The 27,927-nt window shown below is 43.9% G+C and overlaps 1 protein-coding gene across 2 annotated transcripts in view; it reads right to left on the bottom strand.

The window, feature by feature from the left end:
- Nucleotides 1-27,927, bottom strand: part of DUSP16 (dual specificity phosphatase 16) — a 61,740-nt gene that overhangs the window by 12,369 nt on the left and 21,444 nt on the right. Inside the window, exons 2-4 of one of the 2 annotated variants that reach the window (XM_060253587.1) lie at nucleotides 22,861-23,515; nucleotides 20,613-20,751; nucleotides 1,990-2,153 (exon numbers count right to left, since the gene is read on the bottom strand). In XM_060253587.1, coding sequence (XP_060109570.1) covers nucleotides 1,990-2,153; nucleotides 20,613-20,751; nucleotides 22,861-23,091 — 534 coding nt within the window. In that variant the 5' untranslated portion in view covers nucleotides 23,092-23,515. The remainder of the gene's footprint in view (nucleotides 1-1,989; nucleotides 2,154-20,612; nucleotides 20,752-22,860; nucleotides 23,516-27,927) is intronic. The other variant, XM_060253588.1, reaches the window with a different exon arrangement.

Here is a 27,927-nt window from a genome sequence, read left to right as displayed (position 1 = left end):
CAGATTTCCCATCATCCATGTGATGATGTCCCCTGATAACCTACTTCCTGCGTTTCCCCCCTGCGTTACTGCAATCTTGCCCAAGCCTGGTTTAGTATCATCTTTTCTGGACACTTTACAGACAAAGCATGTTCATATGCCATGTGGACAGAAAGGTGTTTTTTTTTCATATCCTGCCCCCAGGTTGACAGTGTTTTCCTGGCCTAATTCCCTCCAAGTTGTCTATCTATTAGCTCCTCTGAATATCCAGCTTTAGTTATTTGAAAAACAAGTCCCTAACCCTTTTGCCTTTTCACTTATATCTCCACAACAAAAAGGGCTAGACTTACATTTAGAAAATGAAAACTAGGGATCCACAGAACATAAGGGATATACCACTATGTTATTAACCCGCATCAATCGCCATTTCTTAAAAAAAACCCTCAGATGGCATGAGAGGGAATGGTTCCCCAAGGGTTAAGGCAAGGAAAATGTGGGGTAAACTGCCAAGTGGATGCTGTTGCTGCTGCAAAGCCCTCTTCTTTTGCATTGGTAATTAAAGTGACACAGTAAATTACTGCTGTGTGAAAGCAGCATAAGTCAGTTACATCACCCTCTCTGGCCTCAACCTCCATTGATTTCACTTGATCACTGATACCCATCTGATTGGTTATGTAGCAGTGTAACACCCTGCCATTCTCAACACAAGTTAAAGGCAAAGACTTTCACACATCTTCAATTATCCTTTGCTATGCAACTGGAGAGCAATGAAAAACGGAGAGACATCACTTCTGACAACCAACATGACCTTTCATTTTTTAGAGAATATAACAGTAACCAAGAAAAACAAGCAAACAAAAAAAGTCAAGATTGTTTTTCACCCTCTAAATCCATGTCAAGCCCATTAAGATAAAATGACGATGACAGATATTTCCTATATGTCATTATGAATATATAGAAGCCTGTTTTGCAGATTCTGCACTCTGAATTTCACACATTTGTGAATAAAGCTAAAATAGGTAAATTGTGGCCTTGAGTAAACAGCATTGCCAAATTTATATCTTCCATTTAATAGGGATTATTTATGATTTAAGAATTAGCTTGGCTGTGTCATTAGACACAGGGCCAAAATATCGCTCCTCCCGAGTCTTTTTTGAGAGGAACCTTAAACTAGAGTTAATGCAACTGACCCTGAACATTGGTTATGATTGAATTAGCAGATTCTGACTTATTAGCAGGGCTTTTTTTGAGCAGGAATGCAGTTCTAGCTGGCTTGGCATCAGGGGATGTGGCCTAATATGCAAATGTTTCTGTGCTGGACAAAAAAAGCCCTGTGCAAAACATTGGTGACATCAGGCTGTGGACTAATATGCAAATAAGTTCCTGCTGGGCTTTTTCTTACAAAAAAAGCCCTGCTTATTAGTTTACCAAAAAGAAGAGGAGAAGAGATTGGATTTATACCCTGACCTCCAATCAGAGTCTCAGAGCAGCTTACAATCTCCTTCCCTTCCGCTCCCCACAACAGACACTCTGTGAGGTAAGTGGGAATGAGAGTGCTCTTTGAAAATTGCTTTAGAGAGAATGGTGACTGACCCAAGGTCACCCAGCAGCTACACGTGAAGGGGTGGGGAATCAAACCCTGTTCTCCGGATCAAAGTCCACTGCTCTTAACCACTATACCAAAACACATCATTTTACTTATTTAGATTTGCTGGGGAAAGAATTTGTGTCCCGGATTTTTGGACTTTATTACTATTATGTATGCCCTGATCTGGATCTCATCCGATCCCAGAAGCCAAGCCAAGCCAACCAAATACTAGAATTTGGATAGGAGACCTCCAAGGAATACTAGGATTGTGATGCAAAGGCAGGGCAATGGCAAATCACCTCTGAACGTCTCTTGCCTTGAAACCCCCTCTCCAGGGGTCACCATGAGTCAGCAGTGACGTGACAGCACTTTCTACCACCACCACTACTACATATTCCCCTACCCACAATACTACTCTTCACCTTGTTGAGGACATCCCTCTGACACCCCAGGTAAAGATGAGGCAGAATCCTGGTTGGGCCTGTGGTGGAGACTGGTAAGCAGGGCTGAGAAATGCAGGAAGGAACCAGAATAGACTTTTCTTCACAAAGGCCAGGGAAATGACTTGAGAAGTCAGCAAATCCACCTGAAGGAAACAACAAGTGACGTTTCAGTTTTGTATGTGGGGGAAAATAGCATTGGTGCATTATAAAACATTATTTATGTACCAAATTGCACAAGACAACACTGAGCTTTTCCACATACATCAGTTATGAGAGACTGCATCCCAGACTCTAACTTCTTAAGAATCCCTGTGAACTTACAAATGTAATAAGAAGTAACAATGGCAATGCATGACTGGCCCATCACATACAAAGCTTCCCTATGACTTGCAAACAGTGTTTTTCAATAGAGAAAGTTAATACATTCCACTGCTAGACAGGAAATCCAGCAGTGGGAATCAAGTGGTGCACATATGTTTTCCAATCACCCCATTATCTGAGAACAATTTTCCACGTTTAGGAAATCAGTAAGGATTAATTATCAATTAACCACAGGGTATGGAGTCCATTGTACTCTATGGGACCATAAGACAGAATGGCCTTTAAGGGGGCGCCATTTTTTAATTTTGCGCCCCCCCCCCCCCTCAAAAAACATGTAGGTCCGGTCCTGCAGGAGATGGGGCAGGCTTTATTCAGCCACCTCCCTGAATATCCTCCAAGCCCCTGGTTAGGGGTCAGTTCCCAGAGGTCGCCATGACTTCCAGGTGCACACACAAATAAAAATACAAAAAAAACCCCAAGCAAACAATGGTGCACAGGAAACACCAAGTGTAGGCCAAAGACTGAAAGCGATGCCTGTATGAGTAGGGTGGAGAGGGATTTGTAAACCAGAGGGGTGGGGGATCACCTACCCATGGTTAAACAATCAGGCAGTATTATATCTCCAGTGAGCCTGCAAATTCAAACTTGACTTTTTGTGGTAAGGTTATGTCAGATCCAAGGCAATACTTCTAGGGTTGCCAGCTCTGGGTTGGGAAATACCTAGAGATTTTGGGGGTGGAGCCTAGAGAGGGCAGGGCTTGGGGTGGGGAGGGGAGGGGCCTCAGCATGGTACAATGCCACAGAATCCACCTTCTGATGCAGCCATTTTCTCCAGGGGAACTGATCTCTGCCAGCTGAAGATCTCCAGGCACTACCTGTAGGTTGGCAACCGTAAATACTTCTGAGAAATCACCAAATCTGAATATTACCCAAATATTAACCAAATTTCAGATAGTAAAGCATAAGAAATCTTCCAATTAGAAAATAACAAAGTTACAACTGTGTTAGAAAGTTAAGCCATCTTAAATATTTCTTGTTATTGCCTGTTACAGTTTCACACAACAAACAAAATAGCCTTAAGCAATAAACAAGTTGCTCTTAGTTTTCAGCCTTGGAGATTAATATCTTCCCACACTGCTTAATTTGGCTAAGCTACTTACTCTTCCCTGACCGGATAGTCCAGGCTAGCCTGATTTTGTCAGATCTCGGAAGCTAAGCGGGGTCAACCTCTGGCTGGTATTTGGAAGGGAGACCTCCAAGGAATACCAGGATTGTGACACAGAGGCAAGCAGTGGGAAACCACATCTGAATATCTCTTGCCTTGGTCACCGTAAGTCAACTGTGACTTGACAGGACTTTCCACAGTAATGCACATTGGGGCCAAGAATCCCAGCTACAAATACAAGTTGATGGGGTGTGAACTGACAGAGACTGACCAAGAGAGAGATCTTGGGGTCGTGGTAGATAACTCACTGAAAATGTCAAGACAGTGTGCGTTTGCAATAAAAAAGGCCAACGCCATGCTGGGAATTATTAGGAAGGGAATTGAAAACAAATCAGCCAATATCATAATGCCCCTGTATAAATCGATGGTGCGGTCTCATTTGGAGTACTGTGTGCAATTCTGGTTGCCGCACCTCAAAAAGGATATTATAGCATTGGAGAAAGTCCAGAAAAGGGCAACTAGAATGATTAAAGGGCTGGAACGCTTTCCCTATGAAGAAAGGTTGAAACGCTTGGGACTCTTTAGCTTGGAGAAACGTCGACTGCGGGGTGACATGATAGAGGTTTACAAGATAATGCATGGGATGGAGAAAGTAGAGAAAGAAGTACTTTTCTCCCTTTCTCACAATACAAGAACTTGTGGGCATTTGATGAAATTGCTGAGCAGACAGGTTAAAACGGATAAAAGGAAGCACAGTACTTCTTCACCCAAAGGGTGATTAACATGTGGAACACAAGCATAGCTACCTTCAAGAGGGGTTTAGATAAAAATATGGAGCAGAGGTCCATCAGTGGCTATTAGCCACTGTGTGTGTGTGTGTGTGTGTGTATAAAATTTTTGCCACTGTGTGTCACGGAGTGTTGGACTGGATGGGCCACTGGCCTGATCTAACATGGCTTCTCTTATGTTCACTACAAAGCTACTTATTAAGCCAATTAAAACCTGCCATTTTAATTTCCTTTTATTTTAAACCACAATCACAACTATTTCAACTCAAGGCAGTACTGGAACATTGTTCATTTAACAGTCATTTGATTTGAATTTTAACAGTTCCTTTTACTGAAACCATGTCCTATTAGTGGCATGGAACAGAACGGTATACTCAATTAAGTTCACTAGAAGTATCATTGCTGTCCTTTTGCTATCTTATTGTAATTAAGAGTATTCCATTTTAAAAATCATTGTTTTTATATGCAGAAAATCAGAGTATTAAATAATCACTATAAAAAAATGACAACTCAAGATAGTTAGTCATGTTAGTCCAGTAGCACCTTAAAGATTAATAAAAATTTGTGGTGAGGTACGACCATCCTTCCAAGGTCGGTAAAATGAGTACCCAGCTTGCTGGGGGGGGGGGGGGAAGTGTGGATGACTGGGGAAGGCAATGGCAAACCACCCCGTAAAAAGTCTGCCGTGAAAACGTTGTGAAAGCAACGTCACCCCAGAGTCGGAAACTACTGGTGCTTGCACCTTTACCTTTACGAGCTTTTGTGAGTCACTGCCCACTTCCTCAGATACCTGAAGAAAGTGAACAGTGAATCACAAAAGCTCAAGTGCTACAACAAATTTTGTTAGTCTTTAAGGTGCTACGAGATTCTTACTCTTTTCTACTGTATAAAAAAAGACCTAAAGGATTGTGGCCAGATGTCACCCTTTCCTACACCACCTACTCCTGGCTGACAACTAGAAGAGCCAGATGATGGAAGGATTTTGCCTAGCGGTGTCTCCAGCTGCCAAGAAGCATTGCCAGCCTCCAGGTGGGAGCTGGAGACCTCCTGGAATTACAACTGTCTCCAGACTACATAGATAGGTTATTATTTATTTTGTTAAAAAAAATTATTCCCTTGTATTGGAGAAAATCTTGCCCTGTGGCGCAGAGTGGTAAAGCTGCAGTACTACAGTCGAAGCCCTCTGCTCACGAACTGAGTTCGGTCCCAGTGGAAGCTGGTTTCAAGTAGCCGGCTCAGGTTGACTCAGCCTTCCATCCTTCCGAGGTCGGTAAAATGAGTACCCAGCTTGCTAGGGGGAAAGTGTAGATGACTGGGGAAGGCAATGGCAAACCACCCTGTAAAAAGTCTGCCGTGAAAACATTGTGAAAGCAACATCACCCCAGAGTCGGAAATGACTGGTGCTTGCAAAGGGGACTACCTTTACCTTTTTTATTGGAGAAAATGGCTGCTTTGGAAGGTGGACTATATGCCATTATGCCCTGCTGAAGCCCTTCTCCTCTGCAAAGTCCACCCTCGCAGCTCCACCCGAAAATCCCCAGGTGTTTCCAACCCCAGAGCTGGCAACTCTACTGCCAAACCATGTTGCGTACAAACAAAAACGTAGAAACAAGAATTCCAGATTACATAAACAGCAGGGGTGGACCGGATGGAAAATCTAATCTGCTGTAGATGTGCTATTTTCCACACCGGAGACACACATGCTCCAATATCCCCCACAGAGTTGCAAATTAAATATGTCCATGACACTGTGCCATCCGTTCCTCAAAACAAAACCCTTTCTGCATGTTAACCAATGTGACGTGGTTGTATGTCTGAAGTTCTGATCATTTGGAAGAGCAAAAACATTCCCAGTTGCATTTGCCAGCGTGCAGAACACAGAGTTTTCATGAATGGGAGTTCAGGGTGTCAGTTAACAGAACCGGCTATTTTATTTAGTCTGTGGTTTGTGGATATTTCCCCCCCGTTAATGCAGTGTGCAATGTTTCCAGTGCTGGCTTGTTCAGTTTATTACTTGTGGCTACAACTTTCAGAGGGGAGTTTCTATGAAACCAGCTTAAGGCGCCAAAAGCCGTTTGTGGTCGAAAGAGCCCAAATTGCCTTTGTTGTGCAGAAACCAAATACCTCCCAGATCTTTGCTTGCAAAAACCAGACTCTCTCCCCACTTCCAGGCACAAAAAGCTTGCCAAGATTCTATATCATACTTAATTATCCAGCTGGTAGGAGGGGTGTAAAAAATGTGATGGCTTCAAAGCCGCTCTTTGATCAAAGCATGGCAGAGTTTCCCCAGAGTGTGTACAGGTGTTATTATAAAGGTGTGATGGAAGGAAGGCGGCGTGGCACAGCCCAATCTCGCCAGATCTCGGAAGCTAAGCAGGGCCAGTACTTGGAAGGGAGACCTCCAAAGATGCCTCTGCAGAGGAAGGCACCAGCAACCACCTCCCCCCTCTGCTTCTCACTTGCCTTAGTTGAAAGCCCCTTAGTGGAGTTGCCATAAGTTGCTGCAACTTGACAGTGCGTCACGCACATATGTAAAACTATGATCACTTTTCCTACAAAATTCTCAACACCAAAGGAATAGCGCCTTTTCCCTTAACTCTTCTCTTCTAGCTATTAATCAGTCGGAGGGAGGAAGGCGACAGCTCAAAAAAAAAACCAATTTGCAGCTAATTCACATTTCCCTGCTTAAATTGCTTTCGACAGCATCAATTTCAGTTAAGAGCTTCTGAAAGACAAATGTTTTCTGTACATCGGTAGCGATGTGCCTAGAATCTCAATTGTTTGAAGCCCAACCCTTTACTAAAAATGCACTTCTGCTTGCTGAAGCCACCTAGAGTCAAGCCCTCACTTAAAACTCTGGGAGACGATTCCTAAGTTGTTTGGTTAGTGCTAATTCTGCCATGATCCTTCAACGTGCCATGTGCACTTCAGGCAGCAAGCATTCGCAGGAAACACCAGCCACCATAGCCACGCTGAAGGAAGACTTTGGGGTTATTCTGCCACTCTTCTTAGCCATTTGATTTAAGTAATAACACTTGAGCCCAGGGCCGGAACTAGGGGGGAGCAGAGGGGGCAGCCGGAGGGGAGGGGCACCAAATTGAGTATGGAGTTCATTCAATTCTATGGGTCCATAAGATAGAATGGGTCCATAAAGGAGCATCATTTTTTAATTTTGCCCCCCCCCCCTCAAAAAAATGTAGATCCAGTCCTGCTTGAGCCAGATACCATCTCAAGTTCTGTGGATCTAGAATTGCCATCTCTGGTTTGGAAAATACCTGCAGATTTGGGGGATGGAGCCTGGGAAGAGGAGGGACCTCAGCAGGGCATAATGCCATAGAGTCCACACTCCAAAGCAGCCATTTTCTCCAGGGAAACTGATCTTGCTTGTCTGGAAATTAATTGTAATAGTGGGAAGTCTCCAAGTGCTGCCGGGAGGTCTGCAGCTCTATGTGGACCCCAGTAGGGCAGCCTAGAGTCCTGTCCCATTCCTTCTCTCACATCCAGAACTCCTGGTCCTGATACTTAGATCTGGATCACAAAACCTGTTATTGATTCCCCGGGCCGAGGGAGGCAAGACTAAAATCCACCATGGAGAGAGCCTTCTTAATTGCAGCCCCCTACTGGTGGAACCAGCTGCCGGAAGAGATTAGAGCCTTGCGGGACCTCACCCAGTTCTGCAAGTCTTGTAAGACAACACTATTCTGGCTAGCCTTCGACTAAAGGATACCTAGAGTACTGAATACCTTCAGATATACTAGCACCAAACTGTTTTAATTGTTATTCATAGAACGTTGTATTTTTAAATGTATAATGAATGTTTTACTGTGATTTTATGCTTGTGAGCCACCCTGAGCCTGATTTGGCGGGGAGGGTGGGATATAAATTCCGTTTACCAACATTCGACGGAACCCAGCTCACGCTGACACCCAAGGTTAAAAGCTTAGGGGTGCTCTGGGATCCTTCTTTAACAATGGAGGCCCAAGTAGCTGCCATTGCTAAGTCAGGCTTTTAACATCTGCAGATGGCAAAGCAGTCAGTCCCCTTTCTGGAACGCGCCGACTTGGCAACAGTGATCCATGCGACAGTCACCTCGAGACTTGATTACTGCAATGTTCTCTACATGGGGCTGCCCTTGTCCCAAATTCAGCGACTTCAGCTAGTGCAGAATGCTGCAGCCTGGCTGTTAATGGGAGTTTCTCCATGGGAACACATTCAGCCTGTGCTGAAAGTGCTGCACTGGCTACCGATAGGGTACTGGATTCGCTTCAAGGTGCTGGTCATTACCTTTAAAGCCCTGCAGCAACGGGATTGGACCATAAAAACACCACCACTGGCCTATCTTACCATGCTACGGCGATCCTGAGACCCCTGAGTACAGCTAACCACCAGAATTCAATCTGCCGGAAACTATTATAGTAGCACATGCAAAATTATTATAGTAGCTGCCGGAAACTATTATAGTAGCACATGCAAAAAGTTTTAACCAATTGTTTTTATGTTTGATTGTTGGTTATTTTACCGATCACACTAATGTGTTTGTGTCGACCCTTGGTTTGTGAGCCGCCCTGAGCCCTGCCTTCAGCAGGGAGGGCAGGATATAAATTAAATAAATAAATAAAACATTCAAGGAACCAGGAAGCCTCTCTTGCCCCTGGAGTTGCCAACCTCCAGGTGGTAAGCACGTAAATAACCCTAGGGTTCCGTGCTAACCAGCCTCAAAAACAATCAAAGATACTGGAAAAATGTATGTATAATTTCTTAAACCAAAAAACCATCGAAAAGACTTGAATAATAATCCAACAATATTCAGAGTATACAAGGATAGTAGGCGATGGGACCCAAACCCATTTTGCATACAATTAACAAACAAGAAAGAATAATGAAGTGTCCATTCAAAAGGCCAGTTCAGTTCTTGATGGATGCACAAATTCTGGGTGCTCAGCTACGCACGAAAATTGGCTTGGTGCGACGAGGTGGTACTCAGTTTTCCTCGTTTCACATAAAAGCTTTTTCTAGCTTAACATTCATACATTCAAAACCTGTCAAGAACACCTAAAAACACAATGCATGAGCAGAAAGTCTCAGTGCATGAGCAAGACCCAATATCACATGTATAGTTTATCCAGAATTTTTTTTTTCCAGATTTGGTGCTTCCATTTTATAGATCTAAAACATTTAAGAAACAAATACAACCACTTTCCTCCCTGGCCTCAACAAGCAGACACCATGAACTTCCTGACCCAAGTGCTCTTCTGAAATCATAATGTTTCCACTTTGTTTAAATGAGCTGCTGATTTTATACCGACTGTTATAACTGATGCATTCCTGTCCCACTCCACAGCAATGCATGCCATTTTTCCATTACATAAGCCGTTCATACAACAGAGCCTTACTGAAAACAACACTCTTCATTTCTGCAGATGGCTTCATGCTCCAAACTTTTGAGTTAACCTTTCAATACCAAGAGTAAAGACAATTTTCTTTTGTTATTCTGGCAAGGAGATAACCCCTGGGAAAGGACAGAACACAAGACATTGCTCTCCCTGCACAAACTATTGCTGGCAAGACTTCTCCAGGGAACCTTCTTCAATCACAAGAGGAACTTGTTTATCTCAGGGCTTTTTTTTGTAGAAAAAGCCCAGCAGGAACTCATTTTGCATATTAGACCACACCCCCTGACATCACCATTGTTTCACACTGGGTTTTTGGTAGAAAAAGCCCAGCAGGAACTCATTTGCATATTAGGCCACACACCCTGATGCCAAGCTAGCCGTGATTGCATTCCTGTGCATTCCTGCTAAAAAAAGCGCCCTCGTTTCTCTTATTAAAAAGTTATCATTTCACATCCCATCCCAAGAGCACTTAACAATAGATTAAAATAATCCAGAGCCTTAAATAAACAAGAGTATTGTGGCACCTCTGAGATTAGAATATGCTTTCATGGACTAGAGCCTGCTTTTTAAATTGAAGTGGGCTGCTGCTCATAAAAACTTAGGCCAGAATAAAAATTTGTTTTTACGATGCCACAAGACTCTTGCTTATTTTGCTGCAAAGCATGAATAGGGTTGGCTGCTCTGGAATTACTACTACCAAACCCATTAAGTAAGAGGGGTTTTTTTTTTCCTTTTTGCTAAAGTTGATTCATCACTACAAAATTTGACTTTGCCTGGACTCCAGCCTTGCAAACAAACACACACACAAAGAGCCCACAAAAGTGTAAGCTATTAGTATCTTTTGCAAGCTTAACTATCCCCATTGAAACTATGCACATTAAGACCATTAATACTAACTTTAAATACATACCAATGGGGTCTTGGAAGAGACAGAGGGAAAGAGATCTTGGAGCTGTACTGGATAACTCAGTGAAAATGTCACCTCAGGGCCAAACTACATACTATGTCTTTAATGAGTTTTGGTCCCTAGGATCCAACACAAATCCCCCCCAGCTGCTTTTTAAAGCATTGCAGGGGTGTGATGTGGGTCAGGGAATCGTGGCAGAGGGCATTTTCCAAGCTGGCTTGGGTCTGCGGCGTTTTCCAAGCTGAAAGGGCCATTATTTGCCCTGTTTTGGAGCTTCCTGTGTATGGAACTGACTCCTTGAAAAATGTAACATGTATTTTCGCCCTTAGTGTGTGGCAGCAGTGAAAAGGGAGAATTCCAGACATGGGAATATTAGGTAAGGGACCGGAATTAAAATAACTGATGTTGTAATGCCCTTATATGGATCTCTGCTGCAGCCCCATTTAGAGTTGCCAACCTCCAGATGGTCACAATGGAAGTAAGTATGACACAAGTATAAGACTAAAGAGGAGACTACGGGTCCTTATTAGAGTATTCGAGTAATTATTATTCACTATTTCTGTAAGTATGTATTGCTGTAAGTATTTTTTGATTTTTGAGGCTTTCATATAGTGTATACAAACACTATTGGTTGTATTGTTTAGTATGGGGTCTGTCTTTTCGTGTTCTAGAATATCGGTGGAATATCCCGTTGAAAAAGATTGGGAAGCAGGTGGGGCAGAAGTCGACGGCCTTTCCAGGGAATTCCAAGTTGGTTGTGTGCCAAGTCGTTTGAAGGATACAATCTTCATTGAAGGAATTTTCACAACATGAAGAAGACATCCTCATTTGGACTTCTGAATGTGTGAATTATTTTCCTTTGGGTCATGATTAGGGACTTATGTCTCTTTATTGCTTGTTGTTATAAATTATTAGTTATTTGTCACTATAACCTTCTGGCTGTGTTATTAATAACCTCCAGATGGTGGCTGGAGATCTCCCGCTATTACATCTCCAGGCAACAGAGATCAGTTCACTTGGAGAAAATGGCTGCTTTGGAAATTGAACTCTATGGCATTACGCCCCAAACCTTGCCCTCCTAAACAATAGTCTCTCTAAGCTGTGGAGTCTTGTGAGCAAAAATTCTGCTTTGTGAGCTACTGGCATTAAAGTTGTGAACTACTGGCATTAAAGTTGTGAGCTACTTCATAAATTAGATTCCTCTGGGCCCAAGACAAAAAATCTGTGAGCTAGTTTGCACTAACTCAGCTTACAAGGAACACTGCTCCTGAGGCTCCACCCCAAAATCTCCAGGTATTTCCCACCCGAAGGTGGCAACCCTACTCACCGTAATACTATGCACACTTTCTGTCATCCCCCACTCTGTCTGTTGGCTGGAAGGTAGGAAGTAGAGAAAAAAAAGTGAGGCCTGTATCTCTGTTACTAGGGGATAGAGTTCTCAAAAATCCATTCCCTCCGCTCTGAAGCAGTGCTAAAAGGGGCTCCCCCCCTCCACCATCATACAACCAATAGAGATAATATGCTGGAATTCTGGTCCTGCCTCCCTCTAGGGAGGCAGGAACTTTTTTCTCCTTTTCTGTGCCTTGGAATAACTCAGCTCCTTCAGTTTTGGAACTCCGAAAAGCCATATCTCAGCCAACTGTCATCTAAACTGTAATATAACTGGAAAACTGTTACTAACAACAGAACAACAAAACAGAACAATAGCAACACCAGAAATGATGTACTGAGATTAACCGTATAGTACGGATTGAGAAGAAAGGTATAGTAAGGCATACAATGATGAAGATGGGAGAGGCGAGATGTCCTCTTTTCCTCTGAGGAGAAGGACCCCTCACGATAAGTCCAATGGTCCGTTCTCCCTCAGAGGCAGAGGACATCTGAATGGGATCTTCCAAAGCTGTGTCCCCTAGACTGGTAGATCATCGTCGTCTTCCACTGAATATACAAGATGTTATAAGACCTTTCTTCCGAATGCGGCATCAGCCAATGCTAATGAATGAATCTTACAGTGCTTGGTAAACGTGGAAATAGATGACCACGTGGCTGCCTTGCAGACTTCCTCCACCGATGCACGATTCAGTATGGATGCGCTGGTGGAGGCGCTACATAAGGAGTGAGCTGTGATATTATTTGGGACTGGAAGCTTCATTACCTTGTACGCCTCTACGATGCACAATCCCAATGTAGCACTGATGGAATTCTTAAGACATTTTGTCCCCCAGCCAGGGTTGACAGATATTAACAGAAGATCCGTCTTCCTCAAGGATTCAGTTCTAGTAATATAAGTCTTTAATGCTCTTCTGACATCCAGAGACTGCCACAGCAATTCCTTTGGATGCTTGGGTTGAGGGCAAAAGGTGGGCAAGCAGATCTTGTGTTCGATGAAAAACTGAAGCTGCCTTTGGAACAAAGGTAGGATCGGTACAAAGAACCACCTTGTCCTTGTGGAAAACGCAAAGATCTGTCTTGATGGATAGTGCTCCCAGCTCTGAAACCCTATGCACAGATGTTATGGCGACCAAAAATAAGACCTTCATGCAGAGCCCTGGTTAAGTGCCTCAGTGGTTCAAACGGAGCCCTGGTAAGTGCCATTAAAACAGTATTGAGTCTCCACATAGGGAAGCGGTGTACCTGAGGAGGTACCTTGGCTGTGGCCCTAACCAGGAACATTTGAATGTGGGGATATCTGGATAACTTGTACCCTCCGACCGGTGGTAAGACCGTGGATAACGCCGCTATCTGTCGCCGTAGCATAGCAGCCTTGAGACCTGAGATAAGACCATCCTGCAGGAAGGCCAGGACAACTGCGACTGAAGACTACAATGGGTCATTCTTCTTTTGTCTACACCAACGAACAAAAGCTTTCCAGGTCATATTATATATTCTAATTGTAGAGGGTTGGCAAGCTGCAAGGAGTGTGTCTGTAACCTCAGGTGAATAACCTAGTTGTAATAACGAGTCCCGCTCAATCATCAAGCGACCAGACAGAGACACTCTGGATTGGGGTGCCAGATCGGACCCTGACGCAACATGTCCGGAGAAATGGGGATTGTAAACGGCGTCTGAACTGAGAGGAGATGTAATGTCGAGAACCATGGACGCCAGGGCCAATACAGAGCTATAAAGACGACATCAGCCCTGAATTCCATCACCCTGCATAGTACCCTGGGAATCAATGGAAGAATGCGTATAACAGACCTCTTGGCCACTGGGACGTCAGGACATCTGTTTCTTCCGCGTTCTAATGATATCTTGTGAAGAAACGGGGAAGTACGTGGTTTGTGAACTAGGAACTAGGAGCCTTTGGGTCCTCCTCAGGAGGTAACTCCCAGATCTCAAGAGCCCTGAGAGTTTTACACAATAGATACTAATAGTCCTCTGCCTTAAAGAAGCGGCTAGCTTGTTCAGGCACCTGCACCTCATCATTATCTTCCTCAGAGAGGAACTCTCCCTCCTCCCTTTCATCCACCTCTGATTCTGACTCAGAAGAATCAGGCCCAGAAGAGAAGTTGAGAGAAGAAACAGGACAGAAGGTTTTTAAGATTTAGGAAGGGAAAAGAAAAAGGAAAAAGTATGAGAAAAATCGCTAACTAGGCTAAGCCTATACTAGACGCTGCTACTCCCTTAGAGGCAGAAACAAAAACTGAAGGGGCTGGGTTATCCCAAGGCGCCAAAAGGAAGGAGAAAAAAGTTCCTGTCTCCCTAGAGGATCATGGGAGTAACCTATTCAGATGTCCTCTGCCTCTGAGGGAGAAAGGGTAGTTCTACTGTAGCATGTCAAGCTGCAGACACTCCTCTGTGTGAAAGCACACACACATACCAGCTCCTTGCAAGCAAAGAACCAGCACATCAGGCAGAATGGTGCTTTCCGCACCAGGAAACGTTGAAAAGTAGTATCCCATATCAAGAAATTGGCTTTATCCAGCAGCTTATCGGTTTTTCAAAAACTTTGGTTCAGGCTTTGGGCCTAGTAAAATCTTAGAAGACTTTTTCTAGGAACTTAATGATTTTTCTGTTTCAGAAAAAAAAGAAGAGAAAAGAGATAGGAGTTAAGACACAGGTGCAAATGAGATCACTGGGGCTGAGAAGCTTCAAGGTCAGAGGACCTCAAGGGAGTTTCACCTCCACATTGCAGCCTATTAGTTCATGGAACTCTGGATGAACCTCCAGGACATGGCAACCCTATGTCCAGGTTAGATTGCAAGTGTGGCATGTAGGGTTGCCAATCCCCAGTTGGGAGGAGATCCAGGCACAGCCCTTATTTTCCATGTCTCTCACTTGTGTTGCCAATCCCCAGCTGGGGGAAGAGGATCCCCTGATTTGGTGGCCCTTCCCCATTTCAGAAAGTAGAGAAGGGGTGAGGATGTCTGCTGAGCACTCCATTATATTTTATGGAGATTGGTCCCATAGGTATAATGGAGAATCAGTCTGTGGGTATTTGGGGCTCAGGGAGGTTGTCTTTTTGAGGTAGAAGCACCAGATTTGCAGCATAGCATCTGGTGCCTCGCCCTCTCCTCAAACCCACCCACCCCAGTTTCAAAAAGATCCAATTCTATGAGCCCCCAAAGAAGGTGCCCCCATCCTCCCATTATTTCCAATGAAGGAAATGCATTTAAAAAGAACATAGTCCATTTAAATGTGATGGGCAGCACTCCCTTCTAAGTTCAATCATGCTTGTCACAACCTCACTCCTGGCTCCATCCTCAGAGTCTCCTAGCTCCACCCCCAAAGTCCCCAGATATTTCCTGAGTTGGACCTGGCAACCATAGTGGCATGCAAGGAGAAGACTTTTAAGTCTCTCCCCATGTCATTGCCCTGACCAGCAGTGGTCCTGCGAGTGTACTATTTGGCCTGCTTGAGAAACTTGTGGGTTTCCCCAACAGACCCCCATGGGCCATTTCATATCAGGAAACCGAAGAGGGGTGCAGGATGAAGCCAAGAACAGGCTTCACTTGTCAGCATGTCCTAGCATTTAAAAGTTAACTTTTAAAAACTATAAGACTACACTGGAAAAAATAGATTGTAGCATGGGCAACTTCCAGAAAAAATAGATTGTGGCATGGGCAACTTCCAGAAACCCATGCAAGAGGCAAGGGAAATAAACGAATGACTGTTCAGAAACAATTATATGCCGAAACACACTCCTCACACTTCTTTATTCCTTAAATATGTTATCATGCTGCTGGAAACGAACCAGAGGGGCTGGGTTACCTTTGGCCCCCTCCCCCCAGCCCTGAAAGCTTTTTGCACTCTACACTGACCAATGGACTCAAACATTTTACAAGACTTTGTAATCCACTTGCTGAGATAACTTTATTCACTCCTCTGAAACTAAGAAGACAAACAAAACTACACAAAAGGCCATCTGAGTGCTTCAGTTAAGCTGCACTTTAACAAGACTGCTCAGGCGAAGGGCAGAAAACACCCACAACAGAATAACCTCAAAATTTTCAGGTATTCCTGGAGGAAATTGAATGCTACCAGTATTTCATTGCTTACTGTGGTTCATTATGTCCACTACTGTACACTTGCGTAAGAGCTGTTCTTTTTTTACTCTCTAATCTTATGCTTAAAAGATAACACAGAACTGTTGACTTTGCAACTTATTTCCTTGTGTAAGAAAGAAATCTAGAGGCCGCTGGAACAGACGATAAGGACTGAATTGTGGCTTGAATTGTGCTACGTGTTCTATAAAAGTTTTCCTTAATAGTTCACCCAACATTTCAAAGAAGCGTACAAAATGCTAATCAAGCAGGTAGTAAATTAGCTGTTATTTTTTCCTGATCTTTACAATTTTCCATTTCTACAGCCAGGAAATGCAGACTATATAATCTGGCTACCAAAGTCAGGAGAAACAGAGTGTAAGCCAAGTTTATGACACCATTACACAGCCAGTTACAAACACACACAAAGTGTTCCAATAGCACCACCCAATATTATACAAAATGCCAATGTAGAGTAATAAACTGTAAAAAGTGCTATAAACGTTAGTGTGGTGTAGTGGTTACAGTGTCCAACTAGGATCTGGGAGATTTCAAATTCCCACTGTGCCGTGAAAGCTGGCTTAGTGACAATGGGCCAGTCTCAGCCTAGCCTACCTCACAGGGTTTGTTGTGAGGACAAAATGGAAGCGAGGACAATGATGTAAGCTATTTTGGGTCCCCACCTGAAAGAAAGAAGGGCATAAATGATGGAACCATTTACTTCATTCATACCCTGCTTTTCTTTCCAAAGGGGACCCCCGGAGCGACTTATTCATTCATACAGTCACATATACATGTGCGTGTGCACATGTACAAACCCACACATACACACTGAAAACTGACTTTCTGAGAACAGTGGTTGTAAGGCAAACCACTTCTTGCCCCCCCCCCCCCTCAATGGCTAATGTGAATGGTAACAGGCTTGTTCCATGCTGCTGGTGTTACTAAATTGATATCTCCACCAAATAGTCCTTATCATCTTCAAGACCAGAACTGGAAAAGTGGTAATAAGCTTCTGGTGGGAACAAGCAGCCAGTAGGATGGGAGGGAGGAGGTCAGGAGTGATGAGGTAATTTTCTAGAGCAGGGATGTCAAATGTCTGACCCATGGGCTGGAACCAGCCCACCCAGGGCTTTAATCACGCCCGTGGCTCTTTTCTTCTCCCTTCCACTTTGAAGCTGCCGAAGTTCTCAATTCCTTCTGCCTTGTCTTTGTCGACTAGGCTTGCAGAGCTGCAAAGAAAATGTAAAACGGATTTTCCATTAAGGGCTCTGTGCCCAGATAGATAGTCTATCTCAGCCCAGAGACCTTAATGGAAAATCCATTCCATGATTTCCTTGCAACTCTGTCTGTGCTGCAATGTGTTTCAATGGAGTGGAGCTCAGTTTCCCTTTCCAGTGTTCCTATGGCCAGCTGAAGCTGTTGCCTCCTGAAGTTGAAGCCAGCTTGTCTCTGCTGAATGGACCTGAGAACTGGTGCCTAGTGAATACTCTGAACTAGGAACCCACAGCCAAAGTGGGATATTACACTGGAGAGCTATTGACAATCTGAGTAGACCCGGGTGGGAGGGGGAGAACCTTGCAATGCCCAGCTAGGTTATGTTTTCCTAGGCTCAGAGCATTTTTTTCATTTTTAGTTTCTACTGTGATCCCTGTGCATTTTCTTAATGTTTTATTTTTAAAATTGCATTGCCAAATCCCACTATTTCTCCACCTTTCCACTTCAAACAGAATACTGCAAGAGTTTTAAGCATGTTTTTATTTTAAGTTTTTTAAAAATATATTTAATTGTGTTTGTCTGTGTCCTTTATAAAGTTTAGAGCTCTGCTTGCTGGCATTACATTACATTTACGCATGGCCTGGCCTCACCAAGTCCCATTTATGTCAGATCTGGTCCTCGTAACAAATGAGTTCAACACCCCTGTTCTAGAGGGTTCCAGCAAGACTGTGCGCTAACTGGATATCATCATCACCTGAAGCTTCTTGGCCAAAAAACTATAATTGAGCTAAGAACATGGAAAAGAAGGCTAGCTTGGATTCTGAAAGACTGAAGGCGTGGATTGTGGTATGCTCATACTGCAACAGACAGCAAGATAAAGCATGCTTAAGCTGTAGCCTTTGACTCTTGGACTTAAGGTTTGTGCCATCTAACACAAGTCTTGAAAACGTGTTAGATTGTTAAGCTAGTTTTCTTGTTTTTCTCTTGTATGATTTTAGAGCACTGCGTTGCCAGCAGAATTAATCTTTATTTTGACAGAAATCAAATGAAACTGCATCATATTTTTTAAAAATAAAGGTTTGATTTCTTGTGTACCACAGCCTGGGAGATCCATGAGGTTCAGCCTTATTCTCCCTGATACTGGTTTTCAGTTAAAACAAAAAGCAACTATGTCTCCATTATGGCTGTGCAGACATGTTGTCTGGGCACCAGGCTGGCTGAATAAAATTCCCAGCAGTGAGAAGAGGCCTTCCATACCTGCCCAGCTCCCTGCTCTTCCCGATGACAAACAGAATGAAAACAACTTATACCAGAATTTTGCACATGATGAAAAAATAAAGGAACATTTGCTCAGCTTTCCAGGATGCAGAATTCAAATTTTTTTGGGATGCAGAACTGGGTTGGCCTGCGCACATGATCTCTCTTTGGTATTGTTTCGGGGGTTTTTAAGGACACAGCAATAGCTATAAGCTTCCTTTAGGTCTTGTTGATTTAAAGCAGAATCAAAACAGAATAAAGGATGAATAAGGGATAAACATGGAGCATCTTGGAGAAAAGACAAGATTAAAAAACCAGAACACAAAAGCAACATGAGAGCACACACACAAGCTCATAGGTCAATGGTTGTATCTGCTTTAGAATTCTTCTGGTGACTTCTTTTTAACTGCACAAAATGTAACTAGCTGCATGTCAGAATAAAGCACCTCTCCTGAAGTGCGGAAGGGGGGCCATTACCTAGGCACAGCAAAAGCATGTGCCTTGAGCGCATTATTCATATCAGCACCATCATAGGCCTCCCAAGCACAAGGGAGACAAACTGGACCTATTGCTTGGTGGGTTAGGTGCTGTCCTTGACCTTCACAGCTAATTGATTTTGCCAGGCACTGACTCTAGCTGCAAGGTAAAGAAGCATTTAGATAATAACTATCAATAATAATAATAAAAATTCTCAGTTTGGCTATTCTATCCAAAGCTCAAATCTCTTGGCTATAAAAGGAGCAATTTCAATATAGCACAGAGAATTAGTGATACTGATATACCAAAGTTCAGAGTCAGAAGCTAGAAATTCATACTGCCCATGCTCTCAAGGATTCACTCCGGAATGAATAAATCTCTTACTTTTCTTTACTATCCCTGGATATCAACAGGTTTTTCCTCTAGCAAGATGTCATGCCTGACAGACAGTTTTGTCGGAGGGCAGATTTCAGGAAATTTCTCAATCTGAAAAAGTATGTCTTTATGTGAATAATATAGAGTCTGTTTTACAGCAATATCTTGTAGTCTTCATTCTAGACCAGGGGTGTCAAACTCATATGTTACCAGGGTCAGATCCAACATAAATGAGACCTTGTTAGGCCAGGTCATGTGTGTTATAAAAAGTAATGTCAGGTAGTAGAGATAGAAACTTTTTAAAGAACACAGGCAAAAACAATTAAGTGTTTTTTAGAAAACTTAAAACATGCTTAAAACATTAGCACTCATTAATCTTAAAGGTACTTTCTTTGTATCTCTCTCATGGGATCCAGAGAACTGGGCAAAGGGGGCCCTGGCTCTTTCCTTCCTTCTCCAGGGGACCAGGAGGGGGAGGAGCTCAGCTAACAGAAGGAAGAGAGGCTTGGCTCAGTAGCTCTGCTGTCTGACTGAGAAAGCCAGGCAAAGCAAGCTCTCCCTTCCCCCATTCCTTCCCAAGGGAGGAGCCTCAGCCAATAGAGAAAATAGAGGTTTTGCTCTGTAGCTCCTGTGCTATTGAGCAAGCCTTGCAAAGCAACTGGTGATGCAAAAGGAAGCAAGAGAGAGGGAGGAGGAAGCAGATGACAGCCAGTCGCTCAGGGGCCTGATAGGAGCTTTCCGAGGGCCTGATTTGGCCCCCGCGTCGCATGTTTGGCACCCCTGGTCTAGACCATGAATTAATTGGCTGGTGTCCTGAATTTCTAGTTTCTGGCAGAACCACCAAACTATGAGTTCATATTTTTTGGAAGTTACAAGTGTAAAGTTTATATTAGCAGGGGCAAAATTCTTATCCACTGCAGACAAAATGTAATTAAAAAGGTACAAGTTAATGTAAGAGGGTATTTTGCTTATGTTCTAAGATGTATGATGTCTTATCTATGTACTACAGTCATCAGACTGGAACTGATATGAACTGATATGAACTTCAGCCACCCAAATTACGTTTGTATTTCCTGCACTCTTTGAGGGTGAATGAGGAAGAGAGAGGCTTCATTATAGGACATCCTTGCCTCAGCTACAACAGCATCAGAATCGTCCCTGCACATTCATGTATTACACAGCTTCTCTTTGTGTCATTCTCACAAGATTTCCTACCTATAAGCAGACGAACAGAGCTGAAGTTCTTCTCCAGCTTTCCCAGAAGTACAGTCAGAAAAGAGTCACTGGAAAGAGAAGCTGCATTCTTTGAGCTCTGATCATATACCACCACTTCTTGTTTGCTGTCAATTTCAACCTGGGTTAAATAATCAGGAAGGAAACTGTCAGTGTGAATCAAGGGGAAAAACCTCGACACATTTCTCAAGACACAATGCTCTCTTATCCCCCAAATTCCCTCATGAACAGTAGTCATCTTCCTTTTGATTCTCTTACAACTTTTTAGTAAAATTCTGCCAACTCTTTCTTCATTTTATGCACCACACACACCCCTTTATAAGGGATACAGCTTTTGTCATCTTCTTTTTCCTTGGGTATCAAACTGGATGAAAAGGTATAGTAATAAACCAGAAAGAACTGGAAAGTCATCTTCATTATTTCTCTCAGATTTATCAATCAAACAGCAGTGTAGCTCTCTTTGTGAGTTTAGGTGATACTTCCTGAAATAGCAAAAACTGGCAGTTCTATGTTCTGACAACTTATTAAAATCTATTATTAAAGCCTTACACAATTAAACATACAGCCTACAGCCCTAATTGCTGCCACTTCACATTGTCGTGCAATACAGATTTCTTCCACAGTGGACATATGACAAAACCTATACAAGAAATGAACATTTCTAGTACAGTAATTCTGTGACACTCCAAAGAACATGGCCAGCATATAACTGTATCTAGTCTCTGTATGTGTACAGGCTTTTGTACATCGCACTCTGGCAAGTGCAACATCATTCCAAACTTGACATTTATAGCTATTCAGGGGATTAATTTTTAAAAGAAGTTTATCAACCTAACAATTTTTAGAGTCAGAAACTTTCACAATGTGCCTTTCAAGGTCTCATCAAGCTATTTATCTGCAAATTATAAATGAACCAGACCATATAAAGTCCTTTCAAAATACACTCCACAAACAGAATCCTTTTGCCTATTGCTACTCAGGATATACTATTTGAGGAAACCCTTCTTTAGCAGTTCAGGCTGTCCACTAGAATCTATCTAGTATACTTTTAAAAAAACCTGCTCTTCCTCCAGGTAGCTCATGGCAACATATGTGGTTCATGTTCCCTTTATCCTCACAACAGCCTTGTGTGCCGGACTGGCTGAGGGAAGTCTGAACCTGGATTTCCCCATCCTAGTAAGACAGTCTAACCAATACACCACACTGCTTCTCGATATACGACATCACAATACAATGCCAGTAGACGAAGGATGATGCAGGAATATCCCCCTTTCTTTCTCCACTACCTCAAATTCATGCCAGTGGTTAAGGTTTATGCCAACACTGACTTTAACTCTAAGTAGTGATAACCAAGGTTTGCAGTTGACTGGAGTTAACCCAATTCCAGCCCTGTGGCTTTCATCCTGCCACTTCACTCAGCCACGTTAGAAGCCTCTCGCTGGCCTAAGGAGACTTCCCTTGGAAGAAAGCCAGAGGAAGATTTCAAACTTGGCCGAGCAGAATGGCAGCATGGAAGCTTGTGTTGGAGGGATTTTGACCTTGAGTTAGTACCCTTATTACTAAGTGAAAACATCAAACTCTCTTCTCTACCCACAACTTGTTCCAGATTTATAACCCCATACTACTTCAGTTAAGCTTTGACTCTCAAAAACTCATATCCCAAAAATCATGTTGGTCTCTAAGGTGCTGCTAGACTCGAATCTAGCTCTTATGCTACCCCAAGAGTTTCATTAATAAGCACAAACAGTGATAAGCGATAGTCTAGCAATGGACAAGCCCACGGGGAGTAGGGTTCCCAGGTCCCCTCTGGCCACCAGTGGGGGATGGGGGGTAGGGTTGTCAGATCTAGGTTGGGAAACTCCTGAAGATTTGAGGGTAGAGTCTGACGAGCAAGGAGCCTCAGTGGGGTACAGTGCCATAGAGTCCTCTATTCAGAAACATCCATTTTCTCCAGGGGAATTGATCTCTGTAGTCTAGAGATAAACTGTAATTCTGGGGGATCTCCAAATCCCACCTGGAGGCTGGCATCCCTAACTAGGAGGCAGAGGGACATAGCTACTGGACCTAGAACGTTTATCCATTGGGGAATTTCTATCCCACCTTTACAGCTCCAAAAGGGCTATGCTCGGCCATTGGTAGAGATTTCACCATCATTTCTAATCCTGTACTTTCTGCTGTTTTGAAAAAGAGAGGTAAACCTCATCAGCACGAGTCATCATCACCCCTTTACCTTGTGCTTGGCCGAGTGCTGGATGAGCTCGGTGATCAACACTTTGTCCTGCTGAAGCCTCCGCTTCATGAGTTTGGAGCAGTTGATGTTGATGGCATACAAGATGTGCGAGGTATTGTACTCCACAAAGGGGCGGCTGTCAATCAGCAGCAATTTTTCGGTGCCGCTTTCCAGCAGAGCCACAAGCCTCTCAGCAGCAATGACCCGAGTGCCGCTCATCTCATCAGCCATCCCAACGACGGGCGACGAGGACGGAGGAGTCCCTTCCCGTGCCTTCCTCTCCAATTTGCAGCGGAGGCAATCAAGGAGGTGATGTAATGGCTATCCACTCAAAGGCTTAGCCACTCCATTGTGCTCGGAGGGTATGAGGTCATGCTGGTAGTGACTGGCAGGAGAAAAATTAGGCCCATTTTTTTTTGTTGTTGTTGTTGCAGAGAGGGCCCTGCAAAGATGAATGCCTCCTCTGGCTCCCAGTCGATGCAACGGTCAGACAGGGCTTGTGCTACAAAGCAGCCCCTCACAGCTGATTCATCTTTGGCTATAGAGTAACCATTTCACAACTCAAACAAAAGATGCTTTTCGGCTGGTCCTGCCATTACATCATTCTTCACCTTTGTTCTCTCATCATCTGCCTCAGAGAGGAACTTGGAGCCTACTGGGATGTGGAAAGAGATGGCAGGAGACAGACAGACAGACCAAAAAAAAAAAAGACAGATGATGAGTGTCTGCAATCCACAGTCCCCTCCCCTCTTTAATGCCCCATTGTCACAATAAAGCTGTTGTGTGCTTTGAACCACCTTTTTCTTCTTCTCTGTAATGAATGTATACATGATAAATTCACTCTCTCATTTGGTCTGTTCCTCCACCCTGCGGAGATGTTTGGAGAAGACCCAAATCCCAGAGCATCTTAAAAACAGCCAGCTGGGAAAGGGCACTGCTTGGAAGGGAAGACGTGCTTCATCCTTTGCCTGGCCCACTGCCTTTCCCCTCCACTTCCTTTCCCAAGCAAATTTTCTTCCAGCCGTGGCAAACATATTGATAAACATATGGAGCAGATCTCCATCAGTGGCTATTAGCCACAAAGTATAGATGGAACACTATGTCCGGAGCAGTGATGCTCTGTATTTTTGGTGCTTGGCGGGCAATAGTAGAAGGGCTTCTGGAGTTCTGGCCCCACTGGTGGACCTCCTCACAGCACCTGGGCTTTGGCCACTGTGTGACACAGAGTGCTGGACTAGATGGGCCACTGGCCTGATTCAACATGGCTTATCTTACATTCTTATGAGGTTGGTGACTCACAAGCACATACAAGCTGGAGACAAGAGGAACAGAATGCAGACAGGAAAGGGTTACGTACGCTGGCGCACGCACACACACACACACTCTACAACTTCAGCTTACTATCACATGCTCTGGCTCTTCTGACTTTCTTAAAAAAGATGGTAAATGGGAATTTGGGCTCCTTACACTTAGTCCACAATTGTTGTAGAAATTTCCTCTTGACTGTTTGGGAGGTTCTTTGGAACCAAACCAGAAATACCCAAATATGAATCTGAAAGCTGAAATCAGTTGCTAGTATGGCAATGTCTTTACGACTTTAAGGGGAGGTATTTGTGAGTTTCCTGCATTGTGCAGGGGGTTGGATTAGATGACCCTGGAGGTCCCTTTCAACTCTATAATTCTATGTTGCCAACACAGCAATAATGAGAAATAAAAATGCATTTGCCTGAACAGTTGAGCCCTTTAAAATTGATGCACTGAAAAGATCCGGTGTAGAGTGTACCGCTTCAGATTGCTTGTGGGGGGGAAGGTGCCATCAGTTGTGTCTGTCACAGTTCTTTGCAATACTGAAGTCCTCCCTCTCCACAGAAGACCCACCAGGGGTCATAATTATGGGCATCTTGCTACTTATGGAAAAATAAGGAATGGCTGCAACTTAGTAACATCGGTCTTCTAGAAACAGGGCAACAAATCCTCACATTTTAATTCCCCAGAAGAGAATGAGCTTCAAAATTCAATGATTCCTTAAATTCAATAATTCCACTCTCTGCCCCTCCCCCCCTAGTTGATTTATTGGCTTCAACAAGCAGGAGATCAAATCAGTCCCATTAATGAGACAGCCAAACAGTCTCCTTGGGTGTGGATAAAGGACTGGCGCTTATGCTTGGCCAGTAAAAAAGAGAAAAGGGAGGAGTTTTTTTTTTAAATGTAAGGAACTTGTTAAAATAGAGACTTAAAAGTTTCTGACTCAGTAAAAAAAAATTAAAATAAGCTGAGCCAAACACAAACCATACTTTCACGCACACTCCCCCCAAAAATGAAGCTGTAATGTTGTCCTTTCCTTTATACCTTATTCAACCAATATTTGTCCCCTGTCACTTCTGCACAATATGATATAGGCATGGCTCGAGCACGCATGGCATAGCCCAAGCTTGGAAGCTCAGCATGGTCAACCCTGGTTAGGACTTGGATGGGAGACCTTCAAGGATCCTGAAGAGGAAGGCAATGGCAAGCCATCTTGGCTTCTCGTTTGCCTTGAGAGCCCCTTTCTAGGGTTCCCATCAGTTGGCCACAACTTGATGGCAGTTTATACTTCAGCTTCCGGGTCTGGCTTCTTCCACTGTTCCCTCACTGCACACAGAAGTAACACACAGAGACTGAAAAACAGGAGATCCTGCCCGTATCTGAATGTGAGATTTCCACTAACCCTACTACAACCTAAAGCCAAGTTTAAAATAAATACTATACTTGCATGTTGGATTTCCCAGTCGAGGAGTACTTCTTCTTCACACAGTGAACAGCAGGCAAAAGGAAGAATACATGTGTGCCTGAGAACAGCTCCTGAACTTAGGTTGTTCGGAGGAAGGGAGGAGAGAATTACTACAGCCTTACTCAGTCACTCCTACAGGAACTCTTTACCTCACTCACTTTACAGACCAAGAAGCAGCGTCTAGGCGGATAGCGACGCAATAAAAGAGACCTATGGAGAAACTGTTGAGAGTTCTCACAGTATGAAACAGAGAACCAGCAGGGTGTAATGGCTAGAGGGGTGGATTAGGATCTGGAAGACCCAGGTTTGAATTCCCACTCTGTTAGGAAAGCTTGGCAGACCTTGGGCCAGTCACAAGCATGCTGGCTAACCTACCTGACAGGGTTGTTGTGTGGATAAAACGGAGGAGAGGAGAATGATATAAAGCTGCTTTGGATTCCCACTGGGAAGAAAGACATAATATAAATAAAGTAAATAAATAAATAATGGAGCAACACCCTGGTACAGTGCTCAAAGGTTCCTTGACAGATGTAAACCAGTTCTTCCACAGCAAAACAGATGTGGAAAGAGTTCCTTCTGAGCAGGAGGACCGGGGGGGGGGGGGACTGATGAATGAAAATGAAAACCTATTCAACTCCACTAAGCAATCTTAGTGTTATGCAGCTGACCTGTCACGTCACTCTAGAATATGTTCAATGGACCAAGAATACTATGCTCAACATGACACTACTGAGCAACTACATGCAAATTCTGCCTGCGTGCCACTGTGCAGCTTGCCAGTTTGATGTAGTGGTTAAGTGTGCAGACTCTTATCTGGGAGAACCGGGTTTGATTCCCCACTCCTCCACTTGCAGCTGCCGGAATGGCCTTGGGTTAGCCATAGCTATCGCAGGAGTTGTCCTTGAAAGGGCAGCTGCTGTGAGAGCCTTCTCAGCCCCACCAACCTCACAGGATGTTTATTGTGGGGGGAGAAGATATAGGAGATTGTAAGCCGCTCTGAGTCTCTGATTCAGAGAGAAGGGCGGGGTATAAATCTGCAGTCTTCTTCTTTGGAGGTGACTGGTGGGAAGTCAGTGGCGCAGCATATAAAAAGTGGGAAGGCGAGTGTGGGAAACTGCTCCCTTGGGAGGAACTGGCACCAGAGATACCGCAGTAGACTTCCACGTCAAGAGGATTACAGTCCATGGTTAAAAAGAATGCTTTTAATGTGTTACTTGTGGCTGGATCACAGCTGAAGAATGATATTGCCTGAAAACTGGAAAAGCTCCTTTCACTTTCAGCCACATACCTCACCCATCCAATTTCTCTGAGAACATCCTATTAAATATTTTACTATAACATGCTGACAAAAGCAAAAGAAATATTTGAAAGTAAAACTGAAGTCTAAAAGCAGCCATGAGAAATGTAAATAAAGTGAATACAGTAAAAGCTTTGTTATTGGTCACTTGATTATCCACCCTCTGGGTGATGCTGTCAACTGGCATCACCCAAAGGGAAAGCCACCATATTCCGGGACTTCAGACATTAGGGTTGCCAGCTCTTGGTTGGAAAATACCCAGAGATTTTTTTTTGGGGGGGGGGGGGCAGAGTCCAGGCAGGGGGGGGATTTTAGCAGGGAGTAATACCATAAAGTCCACCCTTCAAAGCAGCCATTTTCTCCAGAGGACCTGATCTGGGGTGGGGGGGAGAAGTAGAAGAAGAAATTGGATTTATATCCTGCCCTTCACTCTGAATCTCAGAGTGACTCACAATCACCTTTACCTTTCGCCTCCCACAACAGACACCCTGTGAGGTAAGTGGGCTGAGAGATCTCTCACAGAAGCTGCTCTTTCAAGGACAACTCCTGTGAAAGCTATGGCTGACCCAAGGCCATTCCAGCAGCTGCAAGTGGAGGAGTGGGGAATCAAACCCAGTTCTCCCAGATAAGAGTCTGCACACTTAACCACTTCATCAAATTGGCTCTCTGGAGATCAACTGTAATAGCAGGAGATCTCCAGGTCCCACCTGGAGGTTAGCATCCCCAAGCACACAACCCACCCCACATCTCATGCCTGACCAATGTCTCCAATGTTACTGGGCTTCTGGTGGCTAGCACCATCAGCTGACATTATCCTTGGGCACCTCCTTCCCGTCAGCCTACCTCAGGCTGTTGGCAGCCAGCTCTGCCTGCTGTGTAGGACGACTGCTGCTCTGTGGCTCAGGCGGAAGGAGGGGGGCCACCACAGTGCTCCAAATCTGGCAGAGTTTGGTTGCCATGAGTGAGGCAGAGCAATACTTATTTGTTTGGGAAAATTCTA

Source organism: Heteronotia binoei, chromosome 14 (genome assembly GCF_032191835.1).
Source record: "Heteronotia binoei isolate CCM8104 ecotype False Entrance Well chromosome 14, APGP_CSIRO_Hbin_v1, whole genome shotgun sequence".
Lineage (NCBI taxonomy): Eukaryota > Metazoa > Chordata > Lepidosauria > Squamata > Gekkonidae > Heteronotia > Heteronotia binoei.
The sequence above is the reverse complement of the archived record's forward strand: the minus strand, read 5'-3'. Positions and strand labels throughout refer to the sequence as shown.